Here is a 15,624-nt window from a genome sequence, read left to right on the forward strand (position 1 = left end):
CGTTTGTGTGTGTGTATATATATATATATGTATATATATATATATATATTTTTTTTTGAGACAGAGTCTTAAAAAAAAAAGAATCACTTGATCCCAGGAGGGGGAGGTTGCAGTGAGCTGAGATCGTGACACTGCATTCCAATCTGGCAACAGAAGGAGACACCATCTAAAAAATAATAATAATAATAATAATAATAATAAAATAAATAAATTTTGGGGCCGTGCAGTGGTGGCTCATGACTGTAATCCCAGCACTTTGGGAGGCTGAGACAGGCAGATCGCTTGAGTCCAGGAGTTTGAGACCAGCCTGGGAAACATAGTGAAACCCCCGTCTCTACCAAAAAAAATGCAAAAATTGGGCCAGCCGCAGTGGCTCATGCCTGTAATCCCAGCACTTTGGGAGGCCGAGGCAGGCAGATCACCTGAGGCCAGGAATTCGAAACCAGCCTGACCAACATGGTGAAACCCCGTATCTACTAATAATACAAATATTAGTCTGGCGTGGTGGCGCCCACCTGTAATCACAGCTACTCAGGAGGCTGAGGCAGGAGAATCGCTTGAACCTGGGAGGTGGAGGTTGTAGTGAGCCAATATCGCCCCATTGCACTCCAGCCTGGGTGACAGAGTGAGACTCTATCTCAAAAAAAAAAAAAAAGTTAGCTGGGCATGGTGGCAGGCGCCTGTAATCCCAGCTACTCTGGAGGCTGAGGCAGGAGAATCGCTTGAACCCAGGAGGCAGAGGTTGCAATAAGCCGAGATCACGCCACTGCACTCCAGCCTGAGTATGACAGAGTGAGACTCCGTCTGAAAAAAAAAATACAAAATTTATCAGGGCGTGGTGGCTCACGCCTGTAGTCCCAGCTACTCAGGAGGCTGAGGCATGAGAGTCACTTGAACCCAGGAGGTGGAGGTTGCATTGAGCTGAGATCACACCACTGCACTCCAGCCTGGGTGACGGAGAGAGATTCTGTCTCCAAAACAAAACAAAACAAAAATTAGCTGGGTGTGGTGGTGCCTGCCTGTAATCCCAGCTACTTGGGAGGCTGAGGTGGGAGAATCACTTGAGCCCTGGAGGTCTAGGCTACAGTGAGTCATGATCATGCTGCTGCACTCCAGCCTGGGAGACACAGAGCTTGTCTCAAAAATATATATAGGGCCGGGCGTGGTGACTCATGCTTGTAATCCCAGCACTGGGAGGCCGAGGCGGGCAGATCACCTGAGGTCAGGAATTCGAGACCAGCCTGGCCAACATGGTGAAACTCCATCTCTACTAAAATACAAAAATTAGCCGGGCATGATGGCAGGTGCCTGTAATCCCAGCTACTTGGGAGGCTGAGACAGAATTGCTTGGACCCGGGAGACAGTGGTTGCAGTGAGCCGAGCTCGTGCCACTGCACTCCAGCGTGGGTGGCTGAGCGAGACCCCATCTCAAAAAAATATATATATATATAGGTATATATTTTTAATATATATTTATATATATTTATATAATTATATATATTTTTAATATATACTTATATATATTTATGTATTTTTTAATATATATTTATACATTTATATATATTTTTAATATATATTTATATATTTTTATATATTTTTAATATATATTTATATATATTTATATATAGTTTTAATATATATTTTTATATATTTATATATATTTATATATTTATATATTTATATATTATATTTATATATATTTATATATTTATACATTATATTTATATATATTTATATATTTATATATTTATATATTTATATATCTTTATATATTTATATATATTTATATATCTTTATATATTTATATAACTTTATATATTTATATATCTTTATATATCTTTATATCTTTATATATTTATATCTTTATTTATATATATTTATATATGTTTATATATTTATATATGTTTATATATATTTATATATGTTTATATATTTATATATATTTATATATTTTTATATATTTATATATATTTATATATTTGTATATATTTATATATATTTATATATTTGTATATATTTATATATTTATATTTATCTATTTACATATATTTATATATTTATATTTATCTATTTATATATATTTATATATATTTATATTTATATATTTATATATATTTATATTTATATATTTATATTTATATATTTATATATATTTATATATTTTAATATTTTTATATATTTATATATTTTTATATATTTATATATATTTATATATTTATTTATATATTTATATATTTATATATTTATATTTATATATATTTATATTTATATATATTTATATATTTATATATTTATATATTTATATATATTTATATATTTATATATTTATATTTATATATATTTATATATTTATATATATTTATATTTATATATATTTATATATTTATATACATTTATATATTTACATATTTATATATATTTATGTATTTACATATTTATATATTTATGTACTTATATATTTATATATATGTATTTATATATTTATATATTTATATATTTATATATATTTATATATATTTATATATATTTATATATATATATATTTATATATATTTATATATATATTTATATATATTTATATATATTTATATATATTTATACATATTTATATATTTATATATTTATATATATTTATATATTTTTATATATTTATATATTTATATATTTATATATATTCATATATATTTATATATTTATATATTTATATATTTATATATATTTATATTTATATATTTATACATATTTATATATATTTATATATATTTATACATATTTATATATATTTATATATATTTATATATTTATATATTTATATATATTTTTATATATTTATATATATTTATATGTATATATATTTATATGTATATATATTTATATATGTATATATATTTATATATATTTATATATGTATATATTTATATATATTTATATATTTATATATTTATATATTTATATATTTATTTTTTATATATATTTATATATTTTTATATATTTTTAAATATATATACATATTTATATATATTTTTATATATTGATATATTTTTATATGTTTTTTAATATATATTTATATATTTATATATATTATATTTATATATTATATTTATATATTTTTATATATTTTTATATATTATATTTATATATATTTACATATTTATATATCTATATATTTATATATTTATATATCTATATATTTATATATTTTTATATATCTATATATTTATATTTATATATATTTATATATCTATATATATTTATATATCTATATTTATATATTTATATATTTATATATCTATATATTTATATATTTATATATATATTTATATATATCTATATATTTATATATTTATATATATATTTATATATATCTATATATTTATATATATTTATATATTTATATATATCTATATATTTATATATATATTTTTATATTTATATATATCTATATATATTTATATATATTTTTATATTTATATATATCTATATATTTATATATCTATATATATTTATATATATCTATATATATTTATATATTTATATATCTATATATATTTATATATTTATATATCTATATATTTATATATTTATATATCTATATGTATTTATATATTTTTATATATCTATATGTATTTATATATTTTTATATATATCTATATATTTATATATTTATATATATTTATATATTTACATATTTTTATATATATTTACATATTTACATATAAATATATATTTATATATATTTATATATTTATATATTTACATATATTTATATATATTTACATATATTTATATATATATATGAATTTTGGAAGGGGGCACAGTTCTGCCCATAATGGCCTCTTAATTATATCACCAAGTCTAGCAAGATCTAACACGCTGTGTTTTTTTGTTTTTTGTTTTTGACACAAGGTTTCACTCTGTGACCCAGGCTGGAGTGCAGTGGCATAATCATGGCTCCCTGAAGCCTCTACCTCCCTGGCTCAGGCAGTCCTCCCAACTCAGCCTCCCAAGTAGCTGGGGACTACAGCTGGTGCATGCCACCACACCCAGCTATTTTTTTTTTTTTTTTTTTGAGACAGAGTCTCGCTCTGTCACCCAGGCTGGAGTGTAGTGATGCAGTGACAGGATGGCAGATCACTGCAACCTCCGCCTTCCAGGTTCACGCCATTCTCCTGCCTCAGCCTCCCGAGTAGCTGGGACTACAAGCGCCCACCACCGCGCCCGCTAATTTTTTGTATTTTTAGTTGAGACGGGGTTTCACCGTGTTCGCCAGGATGGTCTCGATCTCCTGACCTCATGATCCACCCGCCTCGGCCTCCCAAAGTGCTGGGATTACAGGCGTGAGCCACCGTGCCCGGCCTTTTTTTTTTTTTTTTTTTAAGGCAGAGTCTCACACTGTTGCCCAGGCTGGAGTGCAGTGACACAATCTCAGCTCACTGCAACCTCTGCCTCCCGGGTTCAAGAGATTCTTGTGCCTCAGCCTCCTGAGTAGCTGGGGTTACAGGCCCCCGCCACCACGCCTGGCTAATTTTTGTATTTTTAGTAGAGATGGGTTTCACCATGTTGGTCAGGCTGGTCTTGAACTACTGACCTCAAGTGATCCGCCTGCCTCGGCTTCCCAATGTGCTGAGATTACAGGCATGAGCCACTGCGCCAGGCCAGTTGTTCATTTTTTCAACAAACGTTTTCTTGAGCAGCCTCTATGTGTCAGGTCCTGTGCTGCACCCTGGTGTGACCTGTCGGTAGGACAAGGACACTGGACTGTAATTAGTGCTAAGTGGTGAAGACAGACAGGGTATTGGGGTGGCCTATGGGAGCCCAGAGGTGGGATCACACCCAGTTTGGGGAATGCACGTAGGCTGAGATCTCTAAGTTGAAACGTGAGAGCTGAGGAGGAGTTAGCCAGGAACAGTAATGGACAGGAGGAGAAAGTATTCCATAAGAGGAACCCTGTGCTCCTTGAGGCATGGAGTGAGAGCTGTTGGTCCTTGAAAAAACTGAAAGTTCAGAGTAGCTGGAGGAAAGGGGAAGGGTGACTGGAACAGTCCAGGGGCCAGAACTCCAAAGGCTTTGCAATGTGTGTGGAGGAGTGAAGGTCTACTTGCCCCTTCCCCAATTTGCCAAGTTCCCAAGCTGCCCTAAGTTTTGAATTTGGTGAGTTCAGGTGAAGTCTGACAATATAGCCAGGGAGTGGGTCTGGAAAGTGGGAAGGAGGGGGCCAGGACAGGCTCCTTGCAAGAGAAAGCTGATTCGCCCTCCTGGCCTGGTTCCCTAGAGCCTCCTCCCCAAAGCTGAGGAGCTCCTGCCAAGCACGTAGGTGCTGAGCCTAAGACTGGGTTCCCTTCTCTTCCCAGGCTGGGATTTAAGGTTGAGCTCAGGCTGTCTGATCCATGGCCATGTTACCTCTCTAATCTCTGCCACACAGGACCCTAGCCAGGGGCCACTACTCAGGCACAAAATGAAATCCCATCTGGCCTTTCTTGCTGTTGTCTTGTGGCTTCCTCAACTGGCTGGGTGGGCCCACACCCAGGCTGGGGCTGTGAGCTTATTATCTTGTCTTCCTGTTCTGTCTTTTGTTGTTGTTTGTTTGTTTGTTTGTTTGTTTAGATGGAGTCTTGCTCTGTCACCCAGGCTGGAGTGCAGGTGGTGCAATCACAGCTCACTACAGCCTCGACTTCCTGGCTCAAGCGATCCTCCAACCTCAGCCTCCAAGTAGCTGGGACTAGAGGCATGCGCCACCACACCCGGCTAGTTTTTTGTATTTTTTGTAGAGATGGGGTTTTGCCATGTTGTCCAGGCTGGTCTCGAATTCCTGGACTCAAGTGATCCCACCTTGGCCCCCCAAAGTGTTGGGATTACAGGCATGAGCCACCGTGCTTGGGCCAGAATCTCTTGAGTGTCAGGTCACAGAGGCCAACGGAGGAGGGTCAAGAACAAGAGATGCCAGGTAAGGTTAGGACTTGGGAACGGCTATTGGCTTCAGCAATAAGGAGATGGCAGGTGTCCTTGGTGGGTGCAGAGGTGGAAGGGATAAAGCCAACCTGAAATAAGAGATGTGCTGATAGCCACAGTAGCACTTCCCACTTACCTGGTGCTATTGTGAGCACTTAATACTATTAACTCACCTAATATGCACAACCACTCCATGTGATAGGCATTATCATTCCCGTGTTCCCATGGGGAATTTTTTTTTTTTTTTTTTGAGATGGAATCTTGCTCTGTTGCCCAGGCTGGAGTGCAATGGCATGATTGGGGCTCACTGTAACCTCCACCTCCCAGGTTCAAGCGATTCTCCCACCTCAACCTTCTGAGTAGCTGAGATTACTGGCTCCTGCCACCAAGCCCGGCTAATTTTTGTATTTTTAGTAGTGACAGGATTTTGCCATGTTGGTCAGGCTGGTCTCGAACTCCTGACCTCAAGTGATCCACCTGCCTTGGCCTCTCAAAGTGCTGGGATTACAGGCGTGAGCTACCGCACCCGGCCTCTCATGGGGAATTTAAAAGGTTCAATGGCTTTCCCAAAGTCACAAAGCTTGGTGACTTTGGTGACCATGGTGAAGCATGGACTTGGGAACCTGGGCAGTGTGGCTCTGGAATCCATTTCACTGCCAAGCCATATAACCACTTCTCAGCTGTGAGGAGGGGACAGGGGAATGGGTGGGCAGGACCAATAGAGAGGGAGAGGCAGAGCTGGAGGATAAGGAAAGGTGGGGCAGGTGATTTATGGGCTGAGTGGTTCCCTCTCCTGCACCATAAACAAAGGGACTGGTCAACAGCTGAGAAGGAGATAAGGTGATTCAGGAGGTAGGGACTGGGTGGGCCTGGGGACCGCCCTCTTCCTCTAGCAGAGGCTTCAGGTCACGTACTTTTATCCCGGGCTCTGTGGGAAATTCACAGACCACAGGGCTGGGAACAAGCAGAGGTGTGAGGGCCACAGGTGCGGGTGGCGGTGCAGGGTTGAAATGCAGCCAGCTGGTCTTCCTGGGGTAGAGCTGTCAGGGAGACACGGCCTGAGCTCCTGCACTCCCAGGACCTGGCTTTCCAAGTCCTAGAACATCTTTAAGTGGTAAGCAGCCCAGATGCTCTAGGAAAGCCACAGATCAGAGCATGAGAATGAACTGCCTGGCCATGATGCCTGAGGCCCAGGAGCTGGTATCTCACCCTCCCCAGGTCAGGTCCTGGACACACACACACACATACTCTCTCTCTCTCTCTGAGTCCTGTTCTTTCCTCATATTGACATCTCACATGGGAGACCTGGAAGGAGAATGTAACTCCAGTCAGGCCATGAGTAGTTTTCCAGATCTTGGCTCATCTGGGAAATCTCACAAAATAGCAGGGGTGGGATGGGGGACCAGATGTCTTTCATCTTAAAAGGGAAGAGAGAAATGGAGAACAAAAGAGGGGGTGGAGGGAGGCAAGAAGGAGGGAAGGATGAGAAGAAAGAAAGAAAAAGAAGCTTGCTTGGTTTCAAGTCCTCCCCAGCTTTTTGTTTTTGTTTTTGTTTTTGTTGTGAGACAGGGTCTCACTCTGTCACCCAAGCTGGAGTGCAATGGCTGTATCATGGCTCACTGCAGCCTCAAACTCCTGGGCTCAAGTGATCCTCCCACCTCAGCCTCCCAAGTACCTGGACTATAGGCACACACCACCACACCCAGCTAATTTAAAAAAATTTTTTTGTAGAGACAGGTCTCACTATGTCGCCCAGGCTGGTCTCAAACTCCTGGGCTTCAGTGATCCTCCCACCTCAGCCTCCCAAAGTGTCAGGATTACAGGCATGAGCCACTGTAATCTAGCTTTACCTAGATGAATCAGATTCAAAACTGTTCTCAGGTGTCTCACAGGCTAGAGGGGAGATCTCCCTGTAAACAGATCATAGACCACTGTGATTAACTGCCGCAAGAGAGAAAACCCAGAGGGTTTTGAGGAGTAACCTGGGGAAGATCACGGAAGGCTTCCTAGAGGGTGCTCTGAGCCACATCTTGAAGGAACAGTTACAAATGAGCTAGGCATATACACCTACTATGCACTCACAAAAATTAAAATTAAAAAAAAATTTTATATGAGCTAGGCAGAGACTGGTGATGAGGGTAGAGGTGGGTAAGTCTCAGAGGGCCTTGTGTATTCAGCTTAAAAGCCAGGATCCAGCACTGTTTGGTCTGGGGCAGGTTAGCAGGACATGAAGAAAAGGTCTCTGCCTCCTCATTTCTCAGGGACTGTCTGGCTTGGAAGGAAGGCTTGGGAGGCAAGACTGGACCAGTTGTGGGAAACCAAAGAGAACAGATTCAAATTTTCATAGTAACAGCAGCCCAAGCCAACCACCCACAGTGCTTTAGGCCATAGGCATTGTTTCTGTGAATACTCAAAATTGCCCCATGAGGTTAGGCGTTCTTGATTCTGATTTGCAGAGGAGGAAACTGAGGTTCAGAGAGATTACGTAACTTGCACAGTTACAAAGAGCTGGGGTTCAGACCCAGGTTTGTCCAATTCCCAAGCCTGTGCTCCTAATCACCTCTCTATGCTTCCTCTCTTTAGGAAACTTGCAGAAGAGAACCAGCTCACAGTGTAGGGGGAGGCGCTTCCCAAAACAAGACAGAGGCAGGACCACCACTCTTGGGATTTTTCAGTGTTCACTTACCTCAGCACTGGGAGGGTAAGTAAGCTGCCAATTCTCTTCCACTTTGAGGTTCTATTTCTTTTCTTTTCTTTTTTCTTTTTCTTTTTCTTTTTTGAGACAAAGTTTTGCTCTTGTTGTCCAGGCTGGAGTGCAATGGCATGATCTCGGCTCACTGCAATCTCCACCTCCCAGGTTCAAGCGATTCTTCTGTCTCAGCCTCCGGAGTAGCTGGGATTACAGGCATGTGCCACCATGCTCAGTTAATTTTGTATTTTTAGTAGAGATGGGGTTTCTCCATGTTGGTCAGGCTGATCTCGAACTCCCGACCTCAGGTGATCCGCCTGCCTCGGCCTCCCAAAGTGCTGGGATTACAGGCGTGAGTCACAGTGCCTGGCCTTTTTTTTTTTTTTTTTTTTTTGAGACAGAGTCTCTCTCTGTCACCCAAGCTGAAGTGCAGTGGCACAGTCTCAGACAGTCTCAGCTCACTGCAACCTCTCCCTCCCGGGTTCAAGTGATTCTCCCATTGAGATTCTATTTCTTTTTCTTTCTTTCTTTTTTTTTTGATTACCCAGGCTAGAGTGCAGTGGCACGATCTCAATTCATTGCAACCTGCACCTCCCCAGGTTCAAGCAATTCTCCTGCCTCAGCCTCCCATGTACCTGCTGGGATTACAAGTTTGTGCCACCACACCCGGCTAATTTTTGTATTTTTAGTAGAGACAGGGTTTCACCATGTTGGGCCAGGCTAGTCTCGAACTACTGACCTCAAGTGATCCACCTGCCTTGAGGCTGCCCAAAGTGCTAGGATTACAGGTGTGAGCCACCTTGCCTGGCAGCGGAAGTTCTATTTCTATCAGCGCCTTAGGTATTACTTCCTCCAGAGGTGAAAGTGGCCACTCAAATCTTGGGCACCCCTAGGAGTCAGGATGTTGGACACAGGGCTTAACGGGGCCTGCACTCCTAGGCCTGAGCTTCCAGATCTGTGGCTGTCAGCCCCGTGGCATGGATGGAGAAGAGCCTGGCCAAGACCCCAAGCCCCTGTACAAGAAGACTGGGAGTGTGGCCAGTGCACAGGATGGGTCCTGGAGCTCATGCCTTTGCTAGGCCACTTCCAGCCTTGGAAGTCCATCAGCCCCGGCTTTGAATCCTGCCTCCAACATGTTCTAGCTGTATGGCCGACGGCGGGCAAGTCATTTACCTCTTAGAGCCTCATCTGTGAAATGTGGATGATTGATTCCCTACCTCATGGTGCTGTGATGAGGATTTCTTGAGAGGATGACCTAGTAGTGCCCTTGGCATGGTTCCTGTCACTTAGTCAGTGCTCTGTGATCAGCAGCTGGTATTATTATAACAGTTTATCATGCACCTGTCTTCCCACCTGAAACGTGGGACAATAACCCCTGTCATACTGGCTTGAAGGACATGGTGTCGTCTGTGTGAGCTGTGGGGTCAGTATAGCTGGCATTTCTGCCACTCAAAGGCCAGCCCAACCCTACAGGGGTAAGGAGACACACCCAGTTCCCAGCACCAGGGGAAGCTGGATGACAGCTTCAATCCATCAATGATAGGCCTCAGTCCAGCCTAACTTTATGGACCGCAGAGGTACTTAAGTCTGTGGGGGTTGAAGTCTAGCCCAGTTCATCTTCCACACGGGCTGCTGCCCAGAGCAGGTAGGCAGGTATGGGATGGGGGTGAGAGTGCCCTGGGCCCTGGTAGTTCTAGTTAATCAGCTTCCAAAGCAAGGCCCCAAGGAATAGCAGTGGATTTGGGCTGGAGCTGCGTCTCTTGTCCGCAGCAGTTCAGGATCTGGTTATCCCTAGCCCTGCAGGCTGAAGAGGAGCTTGAGGAAGCCTCATGCATGAAGGGACACAGATCTCAGTTCTACCTTGTTCAACTCTAGCCTGGCTTTGCCCATGTACTGCTCAGTTCTGCAGGGGGTGGGGTGTACTTTTCTGCTCTGCAGGCTCCTACCCCCTTGTCCACTGACGCAGGGTGAAGGCTGGGGTGTGTGAGACCAGAGTGGAAGGGAGGTTGTCTGGAGAACTAAACGACAGCCCTGGGGGCAACTCTTGTGACCTCCTGCCCCAGGGTCCCAGCACCATGACGGTTTCATATACTCTCAAAGTGGCGGAGGCCCGCTTCGGAGGTTTCTCTGGCCTGCTTCTCCGCTGGAGGGGAAGCATCTACAAGCTCCTCTACAAGGAATTCCTCCTCTTCGGGGCCTTGTACGCTGTGCTTAGCATCACCTACCGGTAAGGGCAGGGTCTTAGAGCTGGCGCAAGTGGGGAGACTGGGCCACCCACCTCCCTCTAACCCAAGCCTACACCTGCCTTCCCCAGGCTGCTGCTGACCCAGGAGCAGAGGTACGTGTATGCTCAGGTGGCCCGGTACTGCAACCGCTCAGCAGACCTCATCCCCTTGTCCTTTGTATTGGGTAAGGCTCCCTTCTAGTTTTCCCTGTGTCCTCCTTACTGTGTTCCCTGACCTCTGGGTTGGGTTGACAGCTCCGAGGGTCAGAATTACCCAACAGATGGTGTGGTGACGCACCTGCAGTCTCAGCTACTCGAGAGGCTGAGGTGAGAGGATCGCTTGAGCCCAGGAGTTCCAGTCCAGCCTGGGCAATGTAGCGAGACTCTGCTAAAAAAAAAAAAAAAAAAAAAAAAAAAAAAAAAATTACTCAACACGGTGGCAGAGCCTTCCTGGTCAGCCAGAGCAGGCCCAGCAGGCACAGCAGGTGGGTGCTGGGTCCAGAACTTCCAGAGGGCAGGGCCCTATCACTTCCCGGACCCTCACTTCCAGCAAGGCACAAGACACCTGCTGGCCTCACAAGCCCACCCTGGGCACTGCAGGGGAGCCGGACAGAGGTGACAACCTCTTCCCCACCCTCCTGGGAAGCAGTCTCCTGGCTTTGAATCCCCACTTTCCCTCTGCTGAAGGAAGTTTGCCCTCCTCCCTCCTTCTGGCCTCGCACGGCAGGGCACTGGAGCTGAATGTTTCCTTCCCCCTGCCACGATTCAACTGGCCTGGACCAGGCCCTTTGCTGGGGGAGGTGAGGCGCTCCGACCCCCAGGCTCTCCACTCTCCCTTCCTACTCCCTCTATCACGGCGGCCAAGCAGGTTTCTATGTGACTCTCGTGGTGAACCGCTGGTGGTCCCAGTACACAAGCATCCCGCTGCCAGACCAGCTGATGTGCGTCATCTCGGCTAGCGTGCACGGCGTGGACCAGCGGGGCCGCCTGCTGCGCCGCACCCTCATCCGCTACGCGAACCTGGCGTCCGTGCTGGTGCTGCGCTCGGTCAGCACCCGCGTGCTTAAGCGCTTCCCCACCATGGAGCACGTGGTGGACGCAGGTGCGCCGCCCGCCGGGAGCCTCTGGGGGCCCGGCCCACGGCCGGATGCAGGTGCCGCCTGGGAGAGTCCTGGGAGCAGGGGCCTCCAGGGAAGGGTCTGGACTGCGACAGGAACGCGGAACCGCGAGTCCTGGGACAGCCGGTGAACGCGAGGGAGGGGAGCCGGACGGCGGAACAGCAGCCTCCCCTGGCGGCAGAGGGTGCAACTGCACCCCACCTGCTTTACCCTCTCAGGTTTCATGTCCCAGGAAGAGAGGAAAAAGTTTGAGAGCCTGAAATCCGACTTCAACAAGTACTGGGTCCCCTGCGTCTGGTTCACCAACCTGGCGGCCCAGGCCCGGAGGGACGGGCGAATACGTGACGATATCGCTCTCTGTCTACTTTTGGAAGTGAGTGGGCTCAGGACCAGACCCATCTGCCCTCCTCCCTCTAATTTTAAAGATGAATAATAATTTTAATACCTAACAGTTGTATGGCACCAACTGTGTACCCCGGCCTTTTGGAAGCCCTGTACCCATGTTAACTCATTCATCCCTTACAGCAACTCTTGACATAGGTACTATCATCCTCCTTGCACAGATGTGGAAACTGAGGCACAGAGTGGAAAAGAAATTTGCCTAAGTTACACAGCTAGTTAGCAGAGCTGGGATTCAAGCACCCCATCTTAATACACCTCTGAGGGCAGAATGAGAAAGAGCCTCCTGGCCGGGCCCAGGCCTAGTTTGTGCTGGGCACCCCTGTTCCTTCCTCACCTCTGCTGACTTCCTGTTCCTGCTGTTCCCCCAGGAGCTGAACAAGTACCGAGCCAAGTGCAGCATGCTATTCCACTATGACTGGATCAGCATCCCCCTCGTCTACACCCAAGTAACTGCCTCTCCCCTCCCGAGTCCCAGTGCCTACTGTATGTCCTGTGTTGTGTGTGAGATGAGAAGAATTAGCGATGGTACTTGCCTGGCCATTTCAGTCCCCTGAGGCACCGGGTTCATCCTCAAAGCCTCCCACCACCCCCAACAAGGTGACCCTGTCCCCACTGGTACTGCCACACCAGGATACATGTTTGATTACTTGTCAGACTTCCCATAGATCCCCAGAGGCAGGGGCAGCATTTCTCCTTGGCCCGCTGCATCCTGCACTGAGCCTGGCTCTTCATTCTCCAGGTGGTGACCATAGCCGTCTACTCTTTCTTTGCCCTCTCCCTGGTTGGCCGCCAGTTTGTGGAGCCAGAGGCAGGAGCTGCCAAACCTCAGAAGCTTCTGAAGCCAGGCCAGGAGCCAGCCCCAGCCCTGGGAGACCCGGACATGTACGTGCCTCTCACCACTCTGCTGCAGTTCTTCTTCTATGCTGGCTGGCTCAAGGTGGGCACTGCAGATGGGCATGCCAGCCTGCTCTGTGGAGATGTGGGCACAGGGGCTGCCCCGACTTTGGGGAAAAAGAGTGCGGCTCTGAACCCAGAAAACCCTGTCTTGCCACCTATAGGTAGCTGAACAGATCATCAACCCATTTGGTGAGGATGATGACGACTTTGAGACAAATCAGCTCATAGACCGCAACTTGCAGGTGAGCAAGCATCAGGAAGGATCAGGAGTCCAGGGCAGCTCCTGGGCCCCCTCTCCCGGTCAGCTCTCAGCCCGGCCGTGGGAAGGAGAGGAGAGGAGGATCCTTGTAACTTGCTGGTGGCCCAGGTGTCCCTGCTATCCGTGGACGAAATGTACCAGAACCTTCCCCCCGCTGAAAAGGACCAGTACTGGGATGAGGACCAGCCGCAGCCACCCTACACTGTGGCCACGGCGGCCGAGTCTCTGCGGCCCTCATTCCTGGGCTCCACCTTCAACCTACGGTGAGTGGCTTGCACTGGGCCTGACCCGGCACGCGGGTCCTCGCTCAGCCTCTGGGGCACCGATGCCTCGGTCCTTCCCCGAGAGCCGATCCCGCGTCCCCGCTCCCGCCCTGTGCCCCGGCTCAGCCCGCCCTCCCGCCCGCAGCATGAGCGACGACCCTGAGCAGAGCCTGCAGGTGGAGGCGTCTCCCGGATCTGGTCGGCCCGCGCCCGCCGCGCAGACCCCGTTGCTCGGCCGCTTCCTGGGCGTAGGGGCGCCCTCCCCGGCCATCAGCCTCCGGAACTTCGGCCGCGTGCGAGGCACCCCCCGCCCCCCGCATCTGCTCCGCTTCCGGGCGGAGGAGGGCGGCGACCCCGAGGCCGCAGCCCGCATCGAGGAGGAATCGGCGGAGTCCGGGGACGAGGCCCTGGAGCCCTGAGGTCTCGCCTGCCCCCGCCCAGTTTCCCCCACCCACTGCCCTCCTTCCCTCCCGTGCCCGGTCCTGCCAGCCAGCTCTATTAGAGCAGCTTTTCCTGTGTGCCTTGAAGGCCAGAGCATTTAGGGACAGAACTTGAAAGAGAAGATGGCGAAAAGGGCCTGAGCCAGGGCTGGGAATGTGTCCACTTTGGTGGGAGAGAAGGTCGGTTGCTTGGGGGACGTGAAGCTAGAAAAATAAATGAGCCCAGGCATAGAGGACTAGAGCCCAGGTGCACGGTTAGCTTCACAGCAACAGGGAGCTAGGCCAGTGGTTCTCAAACTTAAGGAAGGATCAGCATCACGGAAGGTCTTGTCAAAAGAGTGCTGGGCACCACTCCCAGCATTTCTGGCACGTTAGATTTGGGATGGCACCCAATAACTTGCATTTCTAACAAGTTCCCAGGTGATGCTGTGCTGCTTGTCCAGGAAACACAATTTGAGAGTCCTGTGAAACGTGCTTGAAGGGGTATACCTTACCCTGGTAACCTTACTCAAAAGAGGGGTCAGTGTGTGCTGGGGGACTTTTGCCTTGTCTGTAATGTTAAAGTTTTTGTTTACATTGAGAATATATTCAAGTTTTTGTTTAAGTGTTGTTTAGTTTTTATTTGAGAATATATTTATTACTTGTGCAGTTATAATTGTTTAAAATTGAATTGGCATGCATGCAGTAGGATGAAGATGAAGGAAGGGTTTGGGAATCTGTCTTGGAGGCTGATTAAAGTCAGATGTGAAGGCAGCCATCCACCACCCACCCTAGACCTAGCATTTGGACTCCAGTGTGCCAAGCTCTTCTCCACTCCCACCAACCACACAGGGGGAAAAAGTACAGTTTACGGGTAGAAGCCTAGGCCCATCTCCATGGTGGGCCTGCAGCGCTGGGGGCACTCGGCTGATGTAAGTAAAGAGCCTTCTGTGGCTCGGCACAGTGGCTCACGCCTGTAATCCCAGCACTTTGGGAGGCCAAGGTGGGTGAATCCCCAGAGGCCAGGAGTTAAAGACCAGCCTGGCCAACATGGTGAAACCGCATCTCTACTAAAAATACAAAAATTAGCTGGGTGTGGTGGTGGATGCCTGTAATCCCAGCTTCTTGGGAGGCTGAGGCACAAGAATTGCTTGAACCTGGGAAGCGGAGGTTGCAGTGAGCCAAGATCACTCTACTGCACTCTAGCTCTCGGTTACAGAGCCAGGCTCTGTCTCCAAAAAAAAAAAAAAGTCTTCTGGAAACAGTCTGCCACAGAGCACTACATTGGAATTGTGATAAAACTATGCTCCTAGTCTTCACCTAAAGAAATCAGTGAAGGCCAAAACTGAATATTAAGGCCACAGGATAAATGCCAGAACAGAGGAGGAAGACAGAGGGGGGACA

The 15,624-nt window shown here is 45.6% G+C and overlaps 1 protein-coding gene across 1 annotated transcript; it reads left to right on the top strand.

Annotated features, from left to right (window-relative positions):
- Window positions 1-10,707: 10,707 nt before the first annotated feature.
- BEST4 (bestrophin 4) lies at window positions 10,708-14,845 on the top strand. Its single transcript, XM_019017310.3, has 9 exons — window positions 10,708-10,865; window positions 10,953-11,047; window positions 11,731-11,964; window positions 12,199-12,353; window positions 12,751-12,828; window positions 13,122-13,319; window positions 13,441-13,521; window positions 13,647-13,801; window positions 13,947-14,845. Exons 1-9 carry the CDS (start codon window positions 10,714-10,716, stop codon window positions 14,218-14,220), a joined length of 1,422 nt encoding a protein of 473 aa, XP_018872855.1. The 5' UTR covers window positions 10,708-10,713; the 3' UTR covers window positions 14,221-14,845.
- Window positions 14,846-15,624: the final 779 nt, after the last annotated feature.

This window comes from Gorilla gorilla, chromosome 1, assembly GCF_029281585.2.
Source record: "Gorilla gorilla gorilla isolate KB3781 chromosome 1, NHGRI_mGorGor1-v2.1_pri, whole genome shotgun sequence".
NCBI classification, from domain to species: domain Eukaryota; kingdom Metazoa; phylum Chordata; class Mammalia; order Primates; family Hominidae; genus Gorilla; species Gorilla gorilla.

Coding starts and splice junctions, on each gene's coding strand:
- BEST4 (XM_019017310.3), top strand. CDS start 10,714: ATGACGGTTTCATATACTCTCAAAGTGGCGGAGGCCCGCTTCGGAGGT. Junction 13,320..13,440: donor TCTATGCTGGCTGGCTCAAG/GTGGGCACTGCA, acceptor TGCCACCTATAG/GTAGCTGAACAGATCATCAA. Junction 13,802..13,946: donor GGCTCCACCTTCAACCTACG/GTGAGTGGCTTG, acceptor TCCCGCCCGCAG/CATGAGCGACGACCCTGAGC.